Source organism: Pipistrellus hanaki (genome assembly GCF_964339955.1).
Source record: "Pipistrellus hanaki genome assembly, chromosome: 19".
In the NCBI taxonomy this organism is placed as follows: domain Eukaryota; kingdom Metazoa; phylum Chordata; class Mammalia; order Chiroptera; family Vespertilionidae; genus Pipistrellus; species Pipistrellus hanaki.
The window spans coordinates 2,241,229-2,262,354 of record NC_140521.1 but is presented as its reverse complement, the minus strand read 5'-3'; the positions used below and the strand labels follow the sequence as shown (position 1 = coordinate 2,262,354).

Below are 21,126 nucleotides of genomic sequence, written 5' to 3'. Positions count from 1 at the left end.
CGGCCTGGGGACTGAAAGGTCTCAGGTTCGATTCCGGTCAAGGGCATGTACCTTGGTTGCGGGCACATCCCCAATAGGGGGTGTGCAGGCGGCAGCTGATGGATGTTTCTAACTTTCTGTCCCTCTCCCTTCCTCTCTCTAAAAAATCAATAAAATACTTTTTAAAGAAGAAAAGCCCCTCAAGACGGGCACTTTCCGGCAGGGGCGATCGCACTGAGCCACACGAGCTTAGCCCTTTGCATGTTACGTGAGTTCTCCCAGAAGCGATTTTCGGCCTCTCAGCAGCCCCGGGGAGGCCAGAGGAGGGTCCACACATAACATCCCCCTTAGAGGCCCGGGAGACTCCGCTGAACTTGCCTCGTTGCGGGGGAATCGCTACGTTGGAAACGAAGACCTCGGGCTCCTATTCGTTTAGAAACGACCAGAAGGAAAAGGCACTTTTCTCTAAGAGGCTCCCTGAGGTCCTCAGGCCTGCAAAGCGGGACCTGCACTGGGGCAGCGGAAGCTGGAGGCCGCGCGCGACGCCCCGCCCGCTCCCCCGCGCGAAGCCCCGCCCCCCGGCGCGAGGCCCGGATGAGGAAGTCGCGCGGACATCGAGAGGAGCGGAGGCCGGGCCAGAGCGGCCAGGGGCGGGTGGGCGGGAAGGGGGCGTGGCCGCGGGGCGGAGCCACCGGCGCGGCGCGGGTTCTCAGGTGAGCGCTCCTGCGCCGGGGCGGGCGGGTCGGCGGCCGGAGCTCGGGCTCGAAAGCTGCACGGAGGAGGGGGAGGGGGTGGGGGCGATCGAGGCGTAGGCAGGGGCGTCCCGGGTAGACGCGAGGGACCTGGCGAAGGTCCGGTCCTCGGGGCCCCGGGCTGAAGCGGGGGAAGAGGGTCCGGCGCTGCGGGTGAGTGTAGAGCTGCCAGCCGGGGCCGGGTTTGGGGAACCAGAGGGAGGAGGCCCCACCCCCAGCCCGCTGTGTGACCTTAGGCCAGACGCTGTGCCTCTCTGAACCTCTGCGGCCTCCGCTGTGGAAAGGTGGGAACGTGCGGGGGATCCGCTGAGAGTTTGTATACGGATGGAGGCTTCGGGGGATGAACCCTTGTCTTCCTCCCATTTTATACTCTTTATTTGCCCAAGACACGGATGGCCAAACAGCAACTGTGGCAATGCCTCTGATTGATTCTGGCCAACTCAGCTCCAGCCTACGCTTTCCTCCCACAGAAGGAGGGTGCTTACCTTTTAAAAAAGCTCTTTATTATTTGGGTGCTATTGGTGGAGATCCAGGCAAGGTAATGCGTGCCCCCTGCGCACTCCCAAGTTCCCCCTGGAGGAGTGTGGTAGAGAGGATGTCTTCTTCTTGGAGGTAGGACGAGAGAGAGCGCGGCCCGGACTCTCTCCTTCCCCAAATTCTCTGGTTCTGCGTGTCCTCCATCCCTCCTTGTCCTGGGAGGCGTGACGTTGCCATCCAGAGGTTCGGTGCCACCTCTGAGCTGAGCTGAGCAGCAGCAGTGGGTGCGCGGGGTTCCCATCCAAGGGCCGTTTGCAAGGGCGAGTCCGACAGCCCTGTTTGCGTTTCTCCGTGGCAGGGAGGCAAAATGTCTTCTCTCCCCCGAGCTCGGAACAGCTGAAGGAAACCACCGCGCAAGATGAGAACAACGAAGGTCTACAAACTGGTCATCCACAAGAAGGGCTTCGGGGGCAGCGGTCAGTATCCGCGGGGCGCGGTGTGCGTTGGCCGAGGTTCTGGGGCGTCCGGTGCCTTGAAAATGACCCCCGGGCTCGTGTGGCTATGAAGGCGAGGCAGGCAACTTGTCTGAGGGAAGCAGCAAGTCTAATGCAGTAGTGGAAGGGCAGTTGGAGCAGAGTACAGACCTTCTCTTTCTTTCTTCCTTTTTAAAAAAATATTTTTATTGATTTCAGAGAGGAAAGGAGAGGGAGAGCGAGAGAAACATCAATGATGACAGGGAATCATTGATTGGCTGCCTCTCGCACGCCCCCTACTGGGGATCGAGCCTGCAACCCCGGCATGTGCCCTTGACCAGAATCGAGCCCGGGACCCTTCAGTCTGCAGGTTGACAATCTATCCACGGAGCCATACCAGCCAGGGTTCTTTCTTTGTTGTTAATCCTCAACTGAGGATATTTTTCCTTTGATTATTTAGGGAGAGTGGAAGAGAGAGGGAAAGACAGAAACATTGATGTGAGAGAAACACATTAATTGGTTGTCTCCTACATGAGCCCCAACCAGGGCCCAGGCCCGGGAGAAGCCTGCAATCAAGGTACAAGCCCTTTGGTTCACAGGCCAGTGCTTTATCCACTGAGCCAAACCGGCTAGGGCCAGGCCTTTTGTAAAAGCATTTGCACTCCTTTTTTAAAACGTATTTTTTAAATTGACTTCAGAGAGGAAGGGAGTGAGAGCTGGATACATACATGATGAGAGAGAATCAGTCATCAGCTGCCTCCTTCATTCGCCCTGCTGGGGATGAAGCTCACAACCAGGCTGTACTGTGACCTGTTGGTTTGTAGGTCAGTGCTCAACCACTGAGCCATACCAGCCAGGCTGCACTCTGATTTTTAAGGAACATTGTGAATATTGCCAGTTTAACACCCTTCATTTTTTTTTTTTTTTGTAGTTTTTATTACACATTTACTGTCCATGTTCCATACAATTCCAGCCTGCACTGGTTTGGCAGAAAAGAGAAACTTACATTCAGTGAGAGGGAAATAGCAGATGCATGAGACAGGTATGATCAGAGCATGCAGCTTTGCATGGCTCTGAGGCCATGTGAGAAGGGGCAGGTGATTCTAGGTTATATCCTCATGTCCGCTAGGTCCAAAGGCTCTTTGTGAGGGTCGTATGAAGACAGTGCCTTTGGGTCATTTTGGATAAATACAGGGGATTGTCCTGCCCTCCCCGCCCGAGGGGGTGGCGAGGACCCCGGATGAGGAACCGCACCACACCTGTCACCCACGTGTGTGTGTTTCCCGCCTGGGACTGCCGGGGTGTCTTTCAGATGATGAGCTGGTCATGAACCCCAAAGTGTTCCCGCACATCAAGCTCGGAGACATCGTGGAGATCGCTCACCCCAGCGATGAGTACAGGTGGGTGCCTGGCTGGGCTCGGGCGGCTCACGGGCGCTGTTTCCGAGGAGCTTGTGTTTGCGGGGCTTGACGGGCAGACAGCTCTTTGCCTTGGGATAAAAACGCTCCTGCCCTCCAGGATTCGGTAAGCCAATAATCTTTGAAAAAGAGGAGCATTCTTTCTTTTTACTTTATTTTATTATAAAATATATTTTTTTTTATTGATCTCAGAGAGGAAGGGATACAGAGAGAGAGATAGAAACATCAGTGATGAGAGAGAATCATAGATCGGCTGCCTCATGCACGCCCCGTACTGGGGATCGTGTCCCCAACCCAGGTACGTGTCCTTGACGGGAATCAAACCCGGGGACCCTTCACTCCTCAGGCTGATGCTCTATCCACTGAACCAAACCAGCTAGGGCTCTGTTTTTGTTTTTTATTAATCCTCACCCGAGGACATTTTTACCCCAGTGATTTTTAGAGAGAGTGGAAGGGAAGGAGGGGAGAGAGAGAGAGAGAGGGGCGGACATTGATTGATTGATTGATTGCCTCCCACACAAGCCCCAACTAGGGCCAGGGATTGAACCTGCAACTCAGGAATGTGTCCTGACCTGGGACTTGAACCCTTGACACTTGGGTGCGCCAGCCAACATTCTAACCACTGAGCACACTGGCCAGGACCATTCTTTGTGTTTTTGAAGCTGAGTTGACAACTCTGAAAAAATTCTGGCAGGCTGGAAAAGATTCCTGGGGGTTAGGGCAGGGGGAGGACCTAACTACTTTATATGTAATACTTTCAACAATAAAGATTTTAAAAGAGGAGAGAGAAAATTCTGTAGCGTTTTCCGAGCGCAGGTGCAGGATTACTTTGTTGTGCTGCAGGTTACAATATGTCCAGAGCGGTCTGTTTGCCTTTTGGAGGGGGTTGCATGAAGGAAGCTAATTAGTTATTGCTTATAGCATCCCATCTTTCTGTTGCTTTCCCCCTCCAGCCCTCTGCTTTTGCAAGTCAAGTCACTAAAGGAAGATTTACAGAAAGGTAAGAAAAAAATTCCATTTCTGTTCGCTAAGATTTTTATATTTTACAATCTCAGAAACTGCAGGAATCTTTCTCTTTTTGTTAATTCTCACCAGAGGTTATTTTTTTTTCTTCTTTCTTTCTTTCTTTTCTTTCTTTCTTTTTTTTTTTTTTTTTAGAGAGAGAGAGTGTAAGGGAGGGAGGGAGGGAGGGAGGGAGGGAGGGAGGGAGGGAGGGAGAGAGAGAGAGAGAGAGAGAGAGAGAGAGAGAGAGAGAGAGAAACATCAATGTGAAAGACACATTGATTGGTTGCCTCTGCCCCTGCCTTGAGGATTGAGCCTGCAACCCAGGTTCATGCCCTTGACTGGAATTGAACCTTCAACCTTTCCGTCCCCAGGGCCAACGCTCTGACCACTGAGCCAAACCGGTTAGGGCAGGAAACCCCTCTTTACAGTCTCAGGGATGAGGGCACAGCACTTCTCTCCTTATTGCGTTATCTCTGAGGGAATGGTCCGCGATCAAAGCTGTCAGCGGCTCTCACTGGTCAGCATCGGCCCTGAAGGAACTATCCTAAGTCAGTGTCAGGAGGAAAATGAATCTGAAGAGGTGAAGCTTTACACTTAACTCCAAAGTCATTGCTGGCAAAGCATGCTTTCTTTTTTCTCTTGGGTTTTTAAAATTTATTTTTATTTATTTCGGAGAGGAAAGGGGAGAGAGAGAGAGAGAGAGAGAGAGAGAGAGAGAGAGAGAGAGAGAGAAACATCAATGATGGGAGAGAACCATTGATCAGCTGCCTCCTGCTCGTCCCAGAATCCATTGTGGAGTTGGTTTTTTCTACCATCACTACTTCATTTCAAGTAAGAAAGGGTCTATCTCTTCCTCTTCTGAATTTTCACAGCTCTTTGAACTTCTTTTTTGGTGTTTTGTTGTTTGTTTTTTAACTTTTTTTATGTTGCTTCTTAAATTATTTTCTCTTTCTCTGTGTGTGTCTTGTCTCTTTTTCTCTCTCATTTTTTTTAATTGCTTGGGTTCAGGTCTTACTTTACCTGCTTGTGACACCTGAAAAGCAGAGAATTCTAAATGTTAAGCCCCTGGAAGGCAGAGAACTTGGCTCGTCCATGGCAAAGGGTCAGCTGCGCTGCGTTGCTTCATGAATGTCCGAGTATTTACCGATGAGAATATAGGCACCTGCTTTTTTCCAGGCTGTGTCATTAGATTTCCCCTCTGTTCCAGAAACTATCAGCGTGGACCAGACCGTGACCCAAGTGTTCCGACTGAGGCCTTATCAGGATGTCTATGTGAATGTCGTGGACCCGAAGGTACGTCTTTGTTCCGGACTTGGATGTATTTCAGAGATGAGCAGCACCCTCCCTCAAGACCAGGCCTCTGAGGAATCAATGAGTTACTTACGTATAGTGGTAGACTATGAACTATGCAGTCACATGTGGGTTATTCAGATTCTAGGTAGTATGTAAGTTGCATTTAAAATGACACCCCCCTTTTTTGCCCCTCTTTCTATAAGGATGGAGTCTTAAAAAAAAACATTTATGTATGTATAGATATATTTTTGCTCCCCCCTTTTTAAAGATTCTGTGTATTGAAATCTGTGTATGTGCTGTGTGTGTGTGTGTGAAACTGCAAGTAAAATTTTCTATCCAAATGCTGAATTTTCTCGATAGCCTCGCACCTCTAGGAACAATGCTGTCACAGGTAAATATCTCCTAGAAGGTAATTATTGACATTATCTAGGGAAATAAAGCACACACCTCGATGTCCTGTTTGTGTGTCAGAATTAAGACGAAAACAACGCAGTAGAGCGTGCAGGTGATGTATCGTGGAACTGTGCACCTGGAACCTGTGAAATTTTGTTAAGCAGTGTCACCCCAGTACAGTCAATCAAAAGAGGAAAAAGCAAAACAAAAACACTGAACCCCAGAACTCGTACCCTGGTGCTCCTTGAACTTTTTTTTTTCCTTTTTTTAAAATTAAACTATTATCTGTGTCAATATTTTAACATTGCCCCCCCCCATACATACCCTCCCCTCCCAGAGTTTTGTGTCCATTGGTTGTACTTAAATGCATGTATACAAGTCCTTCAGTTGATCTCTTATCTCCCCCAGATCTCCCTACCCTCCCCGCTGTAATTTGACAGTCTGCTTGTTGCTTTACTATCTTTATATCTGTCTTTTGGTTCATCGATTTATAATGTTCTTTAATATCCATAAATGAGTGAGGTCATGTGGTATTTCTCTTTCATTGACTGGCTTATTTCACTCAGCATGATGTTCTGGTGCTCCTTGAACTTAACCACAACTCAGCTGCTACAGCCTCTGTTACAGACCCCTCACCTGCTCCCAGAACCCGTTGCTGGCAGGATAAAACCTCTTTGTCACGGTTCTGCTATTGGATGGTCCTCCCGCGGTTTCTTTTTTGCCAAAAGGTGGCTCCATGTGACCGGGCGTTATCTTATGCTGGTGAAGTGAGGCAGACTGATGCAGAGGGATACGTTTGATTGTCTTTTTTAGGATGTGACCCTTGACCTAGTGGAGTTAACCTTTAAGGATCAATATATTGGCCGTGGGGATATGTGGAGACTAAAGAAAAGTTTGGTAAGATATGATTTTTTTAAAAGTCTGTGCCTTTTTATATTTCATTAATAACCCATGTTCTCATAGAGATGAGAGGATCCAGTAAGGGAGAAGAGCTTACAGTCATTTCAAATTGCAGCATCACAGACAATGACTGGGAACATTTTCTGCATCTTCCTCCATTATTTTTCAGTGTTTCTTTCTTTTTTTTTCTTTTTTTCCTTCTTCTGGGAATCGAATCTACCACCTTCCAGTGCTGGGAAGAGGCTCCAACCAATGGAGCCACACCGGCCAGGGGTTTTTTCAGAATTCTTTTTTTTTTTTTTTAGCTTTGATTCGCTTGTCTATTACCGGAGGTTTTCACTCTGCATTTTTGGTTTGAATGGCAGATTGTAATATTATTTGGCATTTGATAAAACTCTAGTATCCAAATTTCCCCTTCATTTCATTTGTACCTCACACGTCCTCCTTGTGGACAGGTATTCATTACGCCTAATTTATAGATGTGAACATCTCTGATTTAGAAGGAGGGTTCTATTTTCCGAAATAAGAGCTCACTTGAAAACAAAATATCCTGTATTTAAGTGAGTATGTAAATTTAGGTATGTATGCATACATATGTGAGGAGAAGTCTTGGTGTGAAGCTGGCTACTTTTCCGTCGGGTCTTTACTATTGCCTGTACTTGCCAAACTCTTAAGACCCTCCCGTTAAACCTGCCCCAGCAGGCTTTCCCTATAAAGCTATGCCTCCCATGCTAATTGAACTTGGGGTTGTTAGGAGAGATTAGACAGCCAGGAGCCTCTCTCTATGACCTTTCATGGCCTTGATGGATTGTTAACTCTCTCTCTCTCTCTCTTCCCTTAGGTCAGCACATGCGCCTACATCACTCAGAAGGTGGAATTTGCTGGCATCAGGTAGATATTCCATGACTCTTGACTTACCCGCTAGTCAATTGGAGTAGGCAGGCTGTAAAGCAGTGGAGGGGGCTGCAAACAACATCTGAGGCATATGGATGTCCCTGTAATAAAATACACAGTAGTTTAAAATGTTAGATTCTCTTCTGGATAACACAAACCAAAAAACCCCCCAAATGCCCCAAAGTCCTGGCAGTTGCTGAAGGCACCAGGTGTTCTGTAACAAAGGAGGTCTAGACTCGTAACTTTAGATTTGGAAAAAGCCTTAGATGAACATACTTAATCAAACCTTCTTCATTTTTTTTTATTAAATACGTATTCATTGATTTCAGAGAGGAAGAGAGAGAGGGAGAGAGATAGAAACAATAATGAGAGAGAATCATGGATCGGCTTCCTCCTGCACGCCCTCCACTAGGGATTGAGTCCACAATCCCTAGTGCTTATAGATTAGGAAACAGGTTTGGAGACATAAAATGACTAGCACAATAGTTTTGCCTGTTTTTCCTAATATATTATTTTTGTTGATTTCAGAGAGGAAGGGAAAGGGAGAGAGAGAGAGAGAGAGGGGGGGGGGGGGGAAATCAGTGATGAGAGAATCATTGATCAGCTGCCTCCTGTCTGCCCCCTCCTGAGGGTTGAACTCACAGCCCGGGCATGTGCCCTTGACCAGAATCACACCCGGGACTCTTTAGTCTGCAGGCCCATGCTCTATCCACTGAGCCAAACTGCCTTTTTAAATGTATTGAATTACTCTTGATTTATTCAAGTTATTTATGTATTTCAGTTTGTTAAGAAGAGACCCTCCCTTTAAATTAAAAAAGCACACTTCTGTGTAGTAAAGCTGTCGGTACAAAGATGTGTGCAATGAAATATGTAAATCCATTTCCTTAGAGGACACTGTCTTTCCTGAAACTTGTTGCACATATGCAAGCATATTTGCATCCGGTTGGCTCACTTATATATATAGAGTTCCCGTTGTGCTTATACAACATGCTCTAGGGATTCTTCACGTGGCGCAGTCTGTCCCCGGCACTCTCTCTGGGCGTCTGCACCTGGGAAGAAGTAACAGGGTAGAGGGAGACGCCCTGGAGTCCCCTCTGTGTCTTCACGGTTCCTGTCAGACTTGCAGTAACTCGTGTGTGTGTTTCTCCTTGCAGGGCACAGGCCGGTGAGCTGTGGGTCAAGAATGAGAAGGTCATGTGTGGTTACATCAGTGAAGACACCAGGGTAAGATGGAGAAAATGCCTTTTGTTGTTGTTGGTTTCGTTTCCTCATTTCGTGATGTCTAAGTCCTGAAATAAGAAACAGAAACAGCCGAGGCCGGTTTGGCTCAATGGATGGAGCGTTGGCCTGCAGACTGAAGGGTCCCGGGTTCGATCCCAGTCAAGAGCACGTACCTCAGTTGCAGGCTCCTCCCCAGCCAGGACCTGGTCAGGGCTCCTGCAGGAGGTAACCGATCGTGTGTTTCTCTCACATCAAAATTTCTGTCTTTCCCTCTCTCTTCCACTCTCTAAAAATCAATGGAACAATATCCTCTTGGTGATGATTAAAAAATAAATAAATAAATAAATAAGTGAAGTGATGATTCATGCTGAACCTTGAAAACATTATGCTGAGTGAGAGAGACCAGTTAGAAAAGGCCACAGGTTGTATGATTCCATTTATGTGACGTGTTCACAAGAGACAGATCCATAGAGACACGGGAGAGGGTGGGAGGGAGTGACTGCTAGTGGGTATGTGATAAAAACGCCCTGTCCTTGTGCTGATGGTTGTATAACACTGTGACTCTGCTAAAAGCACACTTAGCTTGCGAAGAATGGCGAGCTGAAACGCTACGTCGCTGCCTTTTTAATGCAGTCATGCCTTCCTTTATTTCAGGTGGTGTTCCGCTCCACGTCGGCCATGGTTTACATATTTATTCAGATGAGCTGTGAAATGTGGGATTTTGATATTTATGGTACGTTCCTAAGTGCTGGCGGTCACTGCTAATGGGGAGAAGTTTCTGGTTCCTTTACCGTAAGCCCTTGGCATTCTCTAACGATGTGTCCCTGGGATTTTTACAAATCCTCAAATGCTAAAACAGACAGAAAGTTTATACACTGAGAGGCCAGATGATGATGATCTCTGAACGCATAATAATCTGGCCACTCCGTGTGTATCCTATATAATAAAAGGCTAGTATGCAAATTGTCCCCTCGACCAGGAGTTCAACCAGCAGGTAGGCCGTCCTATCACCCATTCCCCTCCCCCTGGTCAGGCTGGCCAGACCCCACCCATACACGAATTCATGCATTGGGCCTCTAAAATATATATATATATATGTGTGTGTGTGTGTGTGTGTGTGTGTGTGTGTATATATATATATATATATATATATATACACACACACACACACACACACACACACACACACATTGGGGCTGAAGTTGACTGTAGAAAGTCTAGGTTGAAAGCCCTTTTGGATACCTGGCTTTTATGATCTCGTTTGAGGACACAGCAGAACCCACCTTCTCTTTGACTGGTCCCATTCCTGTGGCTTCACTGGGGGAAGACATTGGCGGCAGGCGCTACAGCTGGTCCTCACCCCCCTCTCGTTCCCTTGCAGGGGATCTGTATTTTGAGAAAGCTGTGAACGGTTTCCTTGCCGACCTCTTCACCAAGTGGAAGGTAGGTTTCCTCGTAGGTGCTTCGTCTCATCGAGCAAACGTGATTCATGCAGATGTAAAAAACCTCACAGTTTCCACTGAGCTGCGTTTCATCGAGGTGTCTTAGCTACAGCCTGAGCTGATTAGACTCAACTTACTTTACTTCAATCACCTCAACATTGTAAAAAGCATTTATGAAAAACCCACAGTTAATGTCACACCCAATGTGGAAAGACTGATAACTCTCCTCCTTAAGATCAGAAACAGTACAGGGATGCCTGCTGTCACCACCAGTACCCAGCATTGTCCTCCAAATTCTAGCCAGAGCTGGACTACAAACAACCATGATTCTTAGACACTGGGCTGGACTATTTCATGCCAAATCAGGAACTGGGAGACAGGGACTATACTTCTTTTGGTGATTTGCAGATTTCAGAGCATTTACCACATGCCTGGAACTTCCGGTAACTTGCCCACATAGTGGAAGGTTACAGAGCCAGGACTGAGTCCAGCAGTGCTCTCGTCATTGCCTTGTGCAACCTGTGATTCCCTGATGTTCTCTGAGACTGTGCTACCCGCCATGCCTCCCAGAACGGAGAACGCTGCTTCATGCGGAAGGAACCGGAATAAACTTGAGCCTTCTTTTTCTCTCCTCATGCCTAGGAGAAGAACTGTAGTCACGAAGTGACCGTGGTCCTGTTTTCTAGAACTTTCTATGATGCAAAATCTCTTGGTGAGTACGTCTTTCCACTAGTTCTTTTTTGTTAAGCTTCTCCCACCCCCACCCCATGCGTTCCTTACCATCTTCTTTCCCTTTGCACTGCTCCGTCCTTCTCGCCTGTCCTGTCCCGTGGACGGGACAGCAGCAAATAGCACAGCCCCTTCGCGGGCGCTAGAAGTCCGTGGGCTGTGATTCATCTTAAGCTAACTTCGTAGACGCATCGCGCTATTTCTTCATTTTTGTGATGCAAACATTCAACCAGAAGCGTGGGAGCAGAGAAACGGAGTCTCTCTTCTCAATACGATGTTTGCTTTCTCTGTTGCAGATGAATTTCCAGAGGTCAATCGAGCCTCCATCCGTCAGGACCACAAGGGGCGGTTCTATGAGGATTTCTATAAGTATGTTCTGGGTCCTTCCCTAGAACTCCCGCTCCTTGCTTTTTGGTGGTTTTCTTTCCGAACTTTTTATTTTTTATTTTTTATTATTAACCTTGGTATTTGGGGATAATTTTAGGTTTACAGAGAAGTTGCAAACAGAATCTAGAGAGTTCCCATATACCCTTCACCCAGTTTTCCCTGATAACGTTTCATAACCAAGGTACATTTGTCAGAACTGGAGAGACGTTACTATTCACTAAGTTTCAGACTTTTTCTCAGATGTCACTGGTTTTCCCATTCATGTGCCCTGTTGGTCCAGGGTCCAGTCTAGGATACTACATCGCCTTCCGGCTTCCCAGACTTTTTGTGGGAAATATTTCAAATGTGCAGAAGAGAATGAGTAATATAATGAACCCCTATACCCAATGCCTGGTTTTAACAGTTGTTACCATGCCGTACTTGCTTCATCTGTTCTTTTTGTGGCTAAAGGATGATTGAAGAGTGCATTATAGATATTATAACATTTCGCTTTTCTGCATATCTCTAGAGTAAGGGCATTTCCATGTATAATCACAGTGTAATCACATATAGACCCACAATTTTCTTTTTACCGTAATCGCCTTTAACAGATTAATAATAACTCAATAATATTACCCAATATCTAGTACATATTCAGATTTCCTTAATTGTCTCCAAAACAACTTTTTTTGTTTGGTCTGCTTAAGCAATTTCCCCTTTTCTTCCCTCTCCTCCCCCACCAAGTGTTGACTTAATGGAGAATCTGAGTCAGTAGTCAGGTACATGCCCTTGACTGGGAATCAAAATCACAGCCCTTAGGTGTGCGGGCTGATGCTGTAACCACTGGGCCACACCGGCCAGGGCGAGGCAGTTTTAAAATATCTTCTTCGTATCAGTCTATGTGACTATTGACGTGGTTACGTTTCTTTGTTCATATTTGTTAAATGTACCTGACTTTATCACATGTAATTGTGGGGGAAAGCCCCCGCCCCTAACTTTGGGAATCCCTTCTGTCTACTCCTTTCCTGGCACCCCTCTGAGGGACCTGCTGTCCTGTGCGTGGTGGTTGACTGGTGTCTGTTTCAATGGCGCTCCTTCCAGAGTGGTGGTGCAGAATGAGAGGAGAGAAGAGTGGACTTCGCTCCTGGTGACCATTAAAAAGCTCTTCATCCAGTACCCCGTGCTGGTGCGGCTGGAACAGGCAGGTACTGCATCCCCGGGGTGGACGGTGCGGCGGGGAAGAGGGTAGGACGAGGCTGGGAGAAGAGGAGGCTCATGCTTGTTCCCCTTCCAGCCCTGTGTGTCGTTTCTGCTTCCATTGGGTTTCTTTTCTTTAAAAAAAATTTTTTTTTAAATTGATTTCATAGAGGTAGGAAAAGGGTGAGAGAGATAGAAACACCAATGATGAGAGAGAATCATGGATTTGCCTGCCTTTCATACGTCCCACACTGGGGATGGAGCCTGCAACCCGGGCCTGTGCCCTGACCGGGAATCGAACCGTGACCTCTTGGTTCCTAGCTTGATGCTCAACCACTGAGCCACACTGGCTGGGCTCAGGTTTCTGTTTCTGGTTGGGTCAGTGGTTCATTACGTATGCAGTAGTTCCCATAATGTCCCCACCACAGGCTGGGGGGTGTCCTGTGGAGCCAGGCCCCTTCCATTTGCCTTACAAGCTTCTCACGCACTGTTCTCCTTCTGGTGTGCCTTTCGCCTCAGAGGGCTTTCCTCCGGGAGACAATTCTACCTCAGCACAAGGCAACTACCTAGAGGCCATCAACCTGTCCTTCAACGGTGAGTGCGACAGCGGGCGCCGGGAGCGGGCATCCTGCTGCCCGCCTGACTCTGACCTTCCCCGTACCGATGCCGAAGACCAGGCCTGGCTGGTGACGGTCACACCCAGCTCCCCCCAACATTAACGGAAAGCATCAACTTCTGACGGCCACAGGGTAGCTCTTAGGTCTCCTACTGGGAACTTCACTTGGGCGGGGGTGTGTGTGTGTGTGTGTGTGTGTGTGTGTGTCCTCCTTGGGCTCTTTGTTCTACTAAACTGTAGTCTTTTTTTTAATGTATTGATTTTTACAGAGAGGAAGGGAGAGGGATAGAGAGTTAGAAACATCGATGAGAGAGAAACATCGACCAGCTGCCTCCTGCACGCCTCCCACTGGGGATGTGCCTACAACCAAGGTACATACCCTTGACCGGAATCGAACCTGGGACCTTTCAGTCTGCAGGCCGACGCTCTATCCACTGAGCCAAACCAGCTAGGGCAGTATCTTATTCTTACAAGTTTTAATATCGCCTCATTTGTGGAAACTGATGGCATGAAGTTTGAGCCTATAAGGCTGGCTGCACAAGACAAGTGTCAATAGAGAAAGAGGAGTAAAGGCGACCGTGACATTGTCTTGTGGGAGGCATCTTAGTGTAAAAGGGAGAGGCGGGCAGCCGGGGCTGGGTTCTGAAAAGCTGCAGCACCTCCACCGGAGGGTTTATTTCGCTTCGTCTCCAGTGTTCGACAAGCACTACATCAACCGCAACTTTGACCGGACCGGGCAGATGTCCGTGGTGATCACGCCTGGGGTGGGCGTGTTCGAGGTGGACCGTCTGCTCATGATCCTGACCAAGCAGCGGATGATAGACAACGGTAACGCCCCCGGGTCCTGCCGGCTCCCCCTGCCCTGGGCACCGGAGGTCGGGGAGCGTGGGTGATATCGGGGGACGAAAAGTGGTTTGGGAGAAGTTGGATCGTACACAGTGAAACCCTTTCCCTAATTTCAGATTTTTTTTTTTTTAACTGTACATCTTTTATTTTAAAAATTTTTTAAAATTGATTTCAGAGAGGAAGGGTTGTAAACCGTAGCATGGGAAGGTGGCCCTGCCTCAGACCCTCACCCGGTGACATAACCTCCATAACAGATTGGAGCGCTGATCTCCGGCTCCCCCCGCCTCACCTCTCCCCCACCTCTCTCGTCTGTAGGGATCGGTGTGGACCTGGTGTGCATGGGGGAGCAGCCGCTGCACGCTGTCCCGCTGTTCAAGGTAATTCGGTTTTGGATTGCTGACCGAGGGCCCGTTTCCAGGGCCGGGGCGGTCTGGAGAATAGTTTTCAGCAGAAACGAAAGCTGGGCTGGAGGGCCATTGGGAGGAAAAGGAGGGCCTAGGCCAGGGGTCCTCAAACTTTTTAAAGTGGGGGCCAGATCACGGTCCCTCAGGGAGCTGGAGGGCCGGACTATATGAACTACTAATTCCTACTGTAACACCTCGGCTGCGCTCACTGCCCAAAAAACCTGGCGGGCCGGATCAGACTCCTCTGCGGGCCGCATGTGGCCTGCGGGCCGTAGTTTGAAGACCCCTGGCCTAGGCAGTACTTTTAACAATAAAAACTAAGAGAAGGGAAAAAGGGAAGGAGGGGAGCAGCCGCCTGGCCCGCTGGTTCCCGTCGCTGATCCATGCCGACCTCTCCCTGCAGCTGCATAACCGGAGCGCCGCCTGCGATTCCCGCCTGGGCGACGACTACAATATCCCTCACTGGATCAACCACAGGTGGGTGCGGCTGCGGCAGGGACTTCACAGCCCTTCCGTGCCGTCTCCTCTAATGAAGTCTCTTGTCGAGGTGTGGGAACCGAAGCCTCACGTGTGCGCTTAAAGCTTCTCTGTGTCCGTGCCCGACCGGCGTGGCTCCGTGGCTGAGCATCGACCTCCGAACCAGGCGGTCGCAGTTGATTCCCGGTCAGAAATAATAATTTTCCACCCAGCAACATGCCAAGCATCCGGGTGAAGAATTATTATGGCATAAATAGATTTACCTCTGCCAAAAGGAGGAGAGTCCAGTCCAGTTAGGAATCAGAGCTAGCACGAACACAATTTGAAGCATAATTATTGTTTGGTAGTAATGACAGAAGAAGTCAGCATTGGGGAGACTAGGGAAGCCTGAGACGAAGGCATTCAGGAGGCTGCTGATCCAGGGCTGCGATTTCAGCTGTGTCTTGAGGTTGAAAAAAGAAGGGGGTTTATGCCCTGGCTGGTGTGGCCCACTAGGTAGAGCGTCGGCCTGCAGACTGATGGGTCCCAGGTTCAATTCCAGTCAAGGGCACATGCCCAGGTTGCGGGCTCGATCCCCAGTAGAGGGCGTGCAGAATATAGCCAATTAATAATTCTCTGTCATCATCCATGTTTCTATCTCTCTCCATCTCCCTTCCTCTCTGAAATCAATCAAATATATATATTTATTTTAAAAGGGTGTTTAGATTGATGACCCTGTTTGTTTCTTCCACAGTTTCTACACCTCCAAAAGCCAGCTCTTTTGTAACAGCTTCACCCCCCGGATAAAACTGGCCGGAAAGAAGGTAGGTGTCACCCACCAGCACAGCCTCGAGGGACTGGCACACACCCGGGCGGTTACTTTGGTTCTGAGCTACTCCCTTCCCCCCGGGGAATATGTGAGTTTAAGGAATGATTTGTAGAACTTTTTACAATTTCCCATATTAAATAAATAACAATGCTGATCCCCCATATGTAAGAAATATCTTTGGCAAAAATATGGCCAAAAACTATTTTTAGTTTTCAGTAATAAAAAGAAATGTATTTATTATGGTGTGACTGGTGTGTTTGCCCACTGAGACCTCTCAGGTACTGGTGGGGACAAAGACAGGCACACAGGTTGCAGCGAAGGGGAAATGTGTTAAAAAGATCACATCTTAGCAGGCCAGTAAAGAAAGGCACATTCAGAAAGGAGTAGGGACTCATCTTTTTCCTTACCAAACCTAATAGGTTTAAAACCCATTCATAATTATACCCAAGGTCTGTGACATTGGTGCTTGAGTATCTGGTTCGTGTCCGATTCTTATGAAAAGCAGTTCAGCATGTGTATGAAGAGCAGTGCAAAAGGTCATTCCATTTGACCTCATCATTTCATTTCCGGCCACGTGGTCTAAGGAAATAATTGAGGACATTGAATCTGGATAGACCTTGGTCTAGTATTGCTGTTTTTTTTTTTAAATATATTTTTATTGATTTCAGAGAGGAAAGGAGAGATAGAAACACCAGTGATGAGAGAGAATCATCGATCGGCTGCTGCTTGCACGCCCCCTACTATTCATTCTCTCTTTATTTCCTCAGTCTGCCTCTGAGACGGTGAGCCACGCCTGGGCTGGCTTTATCCATAATAGTGACAAGTTGAAAATAGAAAGGAAATGGCTAAATAAGCCATGAAATATCCACTCGATGGAATATATTTGCAGCCAGTAAAAATGCCACTCTGACCCTAGCCGGTTTGGCTTGGTGGGTAGATCGTCGGCCTACGGACTGAAGGGTCCCGGGTTTGATTCCGATCAAGAGCACATGCCTGGTTGCGGACTCGATCCTAAGTGGGGGTGTGCAGGAGGCAGCCGATCAATGATGTCTCATCATTGATGTTTCTCTCTCTCCCTCCCCCCCCCTCCCTTCCTTACACTCTCCCCCTCTCCCTTCCTCTCTGAAATCAATAAAAATATGTGTTTTTAAAAAAATACCACTCTTAAGAGTCTGAAGAGCTGGTCTTGGAATTGGGATCTGCCACCTGCCAGTTGTGTGCCTTTGAACAGGTCCCTTGTTCCTTCTAGAATTAAATAGCCTCCCCTGTGAAGCAGGGCCTGGGGCCCTCTGGGTGGAGTTGTGAGAGCAAACCAGATGTGAGGTGGGAGGAAGGGCCTGGCAGGGCTGGAGGCCCCGGTAGGTAGACGCCTGGCGGGCGCTCCTGCCTCTCCATCGGCGTGAGAGGCGTGGAGGCCTCCGCCCCGGGGAGCAGCCGCCCACGTGCTGGGCCTGTGGTCAGTCCTGTGCCAGCCAGGAAGGGAGCGATTCATTCTCTGTTTATTTCCTCAGCCTGCCTCCGAGAGAGCGAAAAACGGCCGGGACACGGGTGAGTACTCTCCTCCTCTCATCTCCGTTAGAAAGAGCCTGCCCACCGGGGCAGCAAGAGGATGTGAGCTCACATGACAAGTTCACGGCCACGCTGGGAGACCTGGGCTTCTACACCGCCTGTGTATGTTTGTCCTGTCAACTGCAAGACGGATGAGAAGGATAGGTCCTTTGTAGGGGCCAGGGAGAACATTTGAAAGTACAAAACATGCATTTGAAGATGGTATTTTAAGAGTGGGATCACAGCCGAAACCGGTTTGGCTCAATGGATAGAGCGTTGGCTTGGGGACTGAAGGGACCCGGGTTCGATTCCGGTCAAGGGCATGTACCTTGGTTGCGGGCATATCCCCAGTAGGGAGTGTGCAGGAGGCAGCTGATGGATGACTCTCTCTCATCAATGTTTTTAACTCTCTATCTCTCTCCCTTCCTCTCTGTACAAAATCAATAAAATATATTAAAAAAAAAAGAGTGGGATCATAGGAGAATGTGGTACTGCCGTCACCTTCCCTTTACTTAGTGTTTGTTATACTCTTTCTGCATCCTTTGACATATGTCATGTATCTCCACAACCTGGTGAATGGTTATCATCCTTTTTAAAAAAATATTTTTGTTAATTTTTAGAGAGAGAGGAAGGCAGAGGGAGAGAGAGAAAAACATCGATGTGAGAGCAGAACATCTACCAGCTGCCTGCTGCCCACCGGGGATCGAGCCTGCAACCCGGGCGTGTGCCCTGACCAGGAATCGAACCGGCCGCCTTTTCGTGCACAACAGGATATGCCCAACCAACTGACCCTCACCGGTCAGGGCATCTCTCCTCCCTCCTCCCCCAGGGGGAGATGATGATGATGATGATGATGGTCATTATGTCTTGCAGGTTTTGATGAAGACCCTCGGAAGGCATCTGGCTGGAAGGAGTTCTGATGACAATTCATGTTATTTGTGTGTTTCTGTGTGTTTCAGCTCTTGGGACGCCAAAGGAAGCTGAGAACGCCCTTCCCATCCAAGTGGACTACGATGCCTACGACGCCCAAGTGTTCAGGCTGCCAGGCCCGTCCCGGGCCCAGCGCCTCGCCACCTGCAGGTGCTTGGCCCGATTCGCTTGGGGGCGGACAGACAAACTCCCCAGGGAAATGTGAGGTCCGGCTGGGATTTTTTTTTTTTTTTAAATATATTTTATTGATTTTGTACAGAGAGAAAGGGAGAGAGATACAGAGTTAGAAACATCGATGAGAGAGAGTCATCGATCAGCTGCCTCTTGCACACCCTCTACTGGGGATATGCCCGCAACTAAGGTACATGCCCTTGACCAGAATCGAACCCAGGACCCTTCAGTCCCCAAGTTGACGCTCTATCCATTGAGCCAAACCGGTCTCCACCGGCGGGGATTTTTTTAATAAATATTCTTATTGATTTCCAAAAGGAAGGGAAAGAGAGAGAAACATCCATGATGAGAGAGGATCATTGATTGGCTGTCTCCTGCACACCCCACACTGGAGATTAAGCCTGAAACCTGGGCATGTGCCAGCCGGGCCCATTGGGGATCGTTGTTATTGGTTTCCCAAGTAGCACGGGCTGGTGACAGGTTTGGGGGCAGCGTCCCTTCCTGGGCGGTGACCTGTCCTCTCTCCTGGGCCAGGTCCGTGCGCGAGCAGGAGAGTCACAGTCGAAAGAGCGCCAGCTCCTGCGACGTCTCTTCCAGCCCCTCCGTGCCCAGCCGGGCGCTGCCCGCGGAGGAAGTGAGGAGCCAGGCTTCCGACGACAGCTCCCTGGGCCGGAGCGCCAACATCCTCATGATCCCGCTGCCGCACCTGCACCAGTACGAAGTCAGCAGCTCCCTGGGCTACACCAGCACGCGAGGTCAGAGCCGAGGCCCGGGCCGGGCCGGGCAGAGCTGGGCACGGCTTCCCTCCCGCCGTGAGGGCTGGAGCGGTTGGGGGTGGTGGCCAGATGGAAGACCACGTTTAATGATTTCCATGCCAGTGCGATGAGTACAAACCACCCGAGCTGTCCGTATGGGTGCCCACGAGGAAAAGCAAGCAGGTTTAGCGAACACAGTGACTGTCTCTGCCAGGGTCTGGCCCCCTGTTCATCCAAATATATATATCTTTTTAAAATATATATATATATTTTATTAATTTTTTACAGAGAGGAAGAGAGAGGGATAGAGAGTTAGAAACATCGATGAGAGAGAATCATCAATCAGCTGCCTCTTGCACACCCCCTACTGGGGATGTGCCCGCAACCCAGGTACATGCCCTTGACCGGAATCAAACCTGGGACCTTTCAGTCCACAGGCCAACGCTCTCTCCACTGAGCCAAACTGGTTTTGGCAAATATATACATATATATATATATGTGTGTGTGTGTGTATATATATATATCTTATTGTTCCTCTTACATGCAGAATATACCCACCCCATCTCCACGGGAGGCAATTCAAGCCCTGCCCTTGGCGTACACCAGCTTACAGTCCAGGGTCTCAGGCTAGGCGATGTGTGGTCCTCCCCATCGAAGTGCGGAGGCGGCTTCACTGGGCCAGGCATTTGGGGACCAAGACGAAGTTTTTAACAAGCAAACAAGCCCACGGTTTCATTTCTCCCTGGTTTGGTGATTTTACTCATTCCCCTCACTGTTGGGCATGCCTAATGTCCTGGATTCTTGCCAGCCGTGGCCGATCGGACCGCCTGGTTCTGGTTCCGGGGGCTCTGTGCTCTGCCTCCACGTCTCGTCTCTCCCGTCCCCGGCAGATGTCCTGGAGCACATGATGGAGCCGCCGCAGCGGGACTCCAGCGCGCCCGGGCGCTTCCACGTGGGGAGCGCCGAGTCCATGCTGCACGTCCGGCCGGGCGGCTACACCCCCCAGCGGGCACTCATCAACCCCTTCGCCCCCTCGCGGATGCCCATGAAGCTCACGTCCAACAGGCGGCGCTGGATGCACACCTTCCCTGTGGGTGAGTCGGCGGCTCAGGAAAGAGCCGGGGACCGGGCCCTCCCCAGGCCTGGTCCGCAGCACCAGTCAACCACGTGGCCTCGCTCAAGTATCTGAATGCCTCTTCGTACCTCATGTCCAGCCTGTAAGATGGGGTAGCCACGCCCACATGGCCTACCCCAGGGGTTCTGGTGAAGACCCCGGGAACGGGCTTTGTAACTGTAGTGAGTGGTGGCGAGCTGAGGGCTTCTGTTCTGTTTGAAAGAGACTGTGCTTTGCCATCTGCTGTCTTTCCTAAGACGGATGGCCCTCATTCTCACTCATTCCTTCCTCCCTGCCTTTCTCTGGGTATTGATATTACTGTTCATTTGTTTAAAGATTTTTTTAAAAATTGATTTTTAGAGAGAGAGAGGACTAGAGAGAGGGAGAGAGAAGCATCAATGCGTAAGTGACACGTAGGTCGGCTGCCTCTTGCAGGCCCCCCCACCAGGGATTGAGCCTGCAGCCCAGGCACGCTCCCCAATTGGAGCTCAAACCAGCAACCCCTTGGCGACCAGGACGATGCTCAACCGACTGAGCCACACTGGCCAGGGCGCTAATGCTGTTTTGGTTACTTCGTTATGTTCCCTTGTTTTTGTTTTTTTTGTTTTTTTCTCCCCCTTTGGGATCTCTGACAACTGCAGAAAGAAATTTTTGTTTTCCAAATTCAGTTCTTCCGAGTCTGTCCTGTTTGATGGGTTCCTGTCCCGAGGGTGACAGTAGGTTTTATGCAGCTGTGGCTGGAATGCACCTGCAGCGTAAGGGGCGCTTGCTGGGCTGGGGAGGGACAGGTGCACGGAACGCCAGGGTTTCCCATGGAAGCCATCCTGCTGAGCAACTAGAAACGCCTGGTTATTATTACTTATTATTATTGTTCCCTTGCTTTAACGTTACATAAGCGAGCAACGTCTCTGGTTCTTC

General features: G+C 49.3%; 1 protein-coding gene across 8 annotated transcripts in view; it reads left to right on the top strand.

Moving 5' to 3' along the window:
* Window positions 1-745: 745 nt before the first annotated feature.
* DEPDC5 (DEP domain containing 5, GATOR1 subcomplex subunit) overlaps window positions 746-21,126 on the top strand; it is a 47,313-nt gene continuing 26,932 nt past the window's right edge. For 7 of the 8 annotated variants that reach the window (XR_014793449.1, XM_084867284.1, XM_084867285.1 and 4 more), the window contains exons 1-22: window positions 747-884; window positions 1,567-1,684; window positions 2,994-3,081; window positions 4,053-4,099; window positions 5,312-5,397; window positions 6,604-6,687; window positions 7,532-7,581; window positions 8,739-8,808; window positions 9,460-9,538; window positions 10,187-10,248; window positions 10,890-10,959; window positions 11,273-11,345; window positions 12,444-12,547; window positions 13,059-13,133; window positions 13,849-13,983; window positions 14,317-14,378; window positions 14,809-14,882; window positions 15,616-15,685; window positions 17,202-17,238; window positions 18,198-18,318; window positions 18,874-19,094; window positions 19,985-20,188. Coding sequence is in view for 6 of the 8 variants with exons in the window: in XM_084867284.1 (XP_084723410.1) it covers window positions 1,627-1,684; window positions 2,994-3,081; window positions 4,053-4,099; window positions 5,312-5,397; window positions 6,604-6,687; window positions 7,532-7,581; window positions 8,739-8,808; window positions 9,460-9,538; window positions 10,187-10,248; window positions 10,890-10,959; window positions 11,273-11,345; window positions 12,444-12,547; window positions 13,059-13,133; window positions 13,849-13,983; window positions 14,317-14,378; window positions 14,809-14,882; window positions 15,616-15,685; window positions 17,202-17,238; window positions 18,198-18,318; window positions 18,874-19,094; window positions 19,985-20,188 (1,870 nt within the window). In the remaining 2 variants the exon portion in view is untranslated. Of the gene's footprint in view, window positions 885-1,566; window positions 1,685-2,993; window positions 3,082-4,052; window positions 4,100-5,311; window positions 5,398-6,603; window positions 6,688-7,531; window positions 7,582-8,738; window positions 8,809-9,459; window positions 9,539-10,186; window positions 10,249-10,889; window positions 10,960-11,272; window positions 11,346-12,443; window positions 12,548-13,058; window positions 13,134-13,848; window positions 13,984-14,316; window positions 14,379-14,808; window positions 14,883-15,615; window positions 15,686-17,201; window positions 17,239-18,197; window positions 18,319-18,873; window positions 19,095-19,984; window positions 20,189-21,126 lie in introns of all 8 variants that reach the window. The other variant, XR_014793448.1, reaches the window with a different exon arrangement.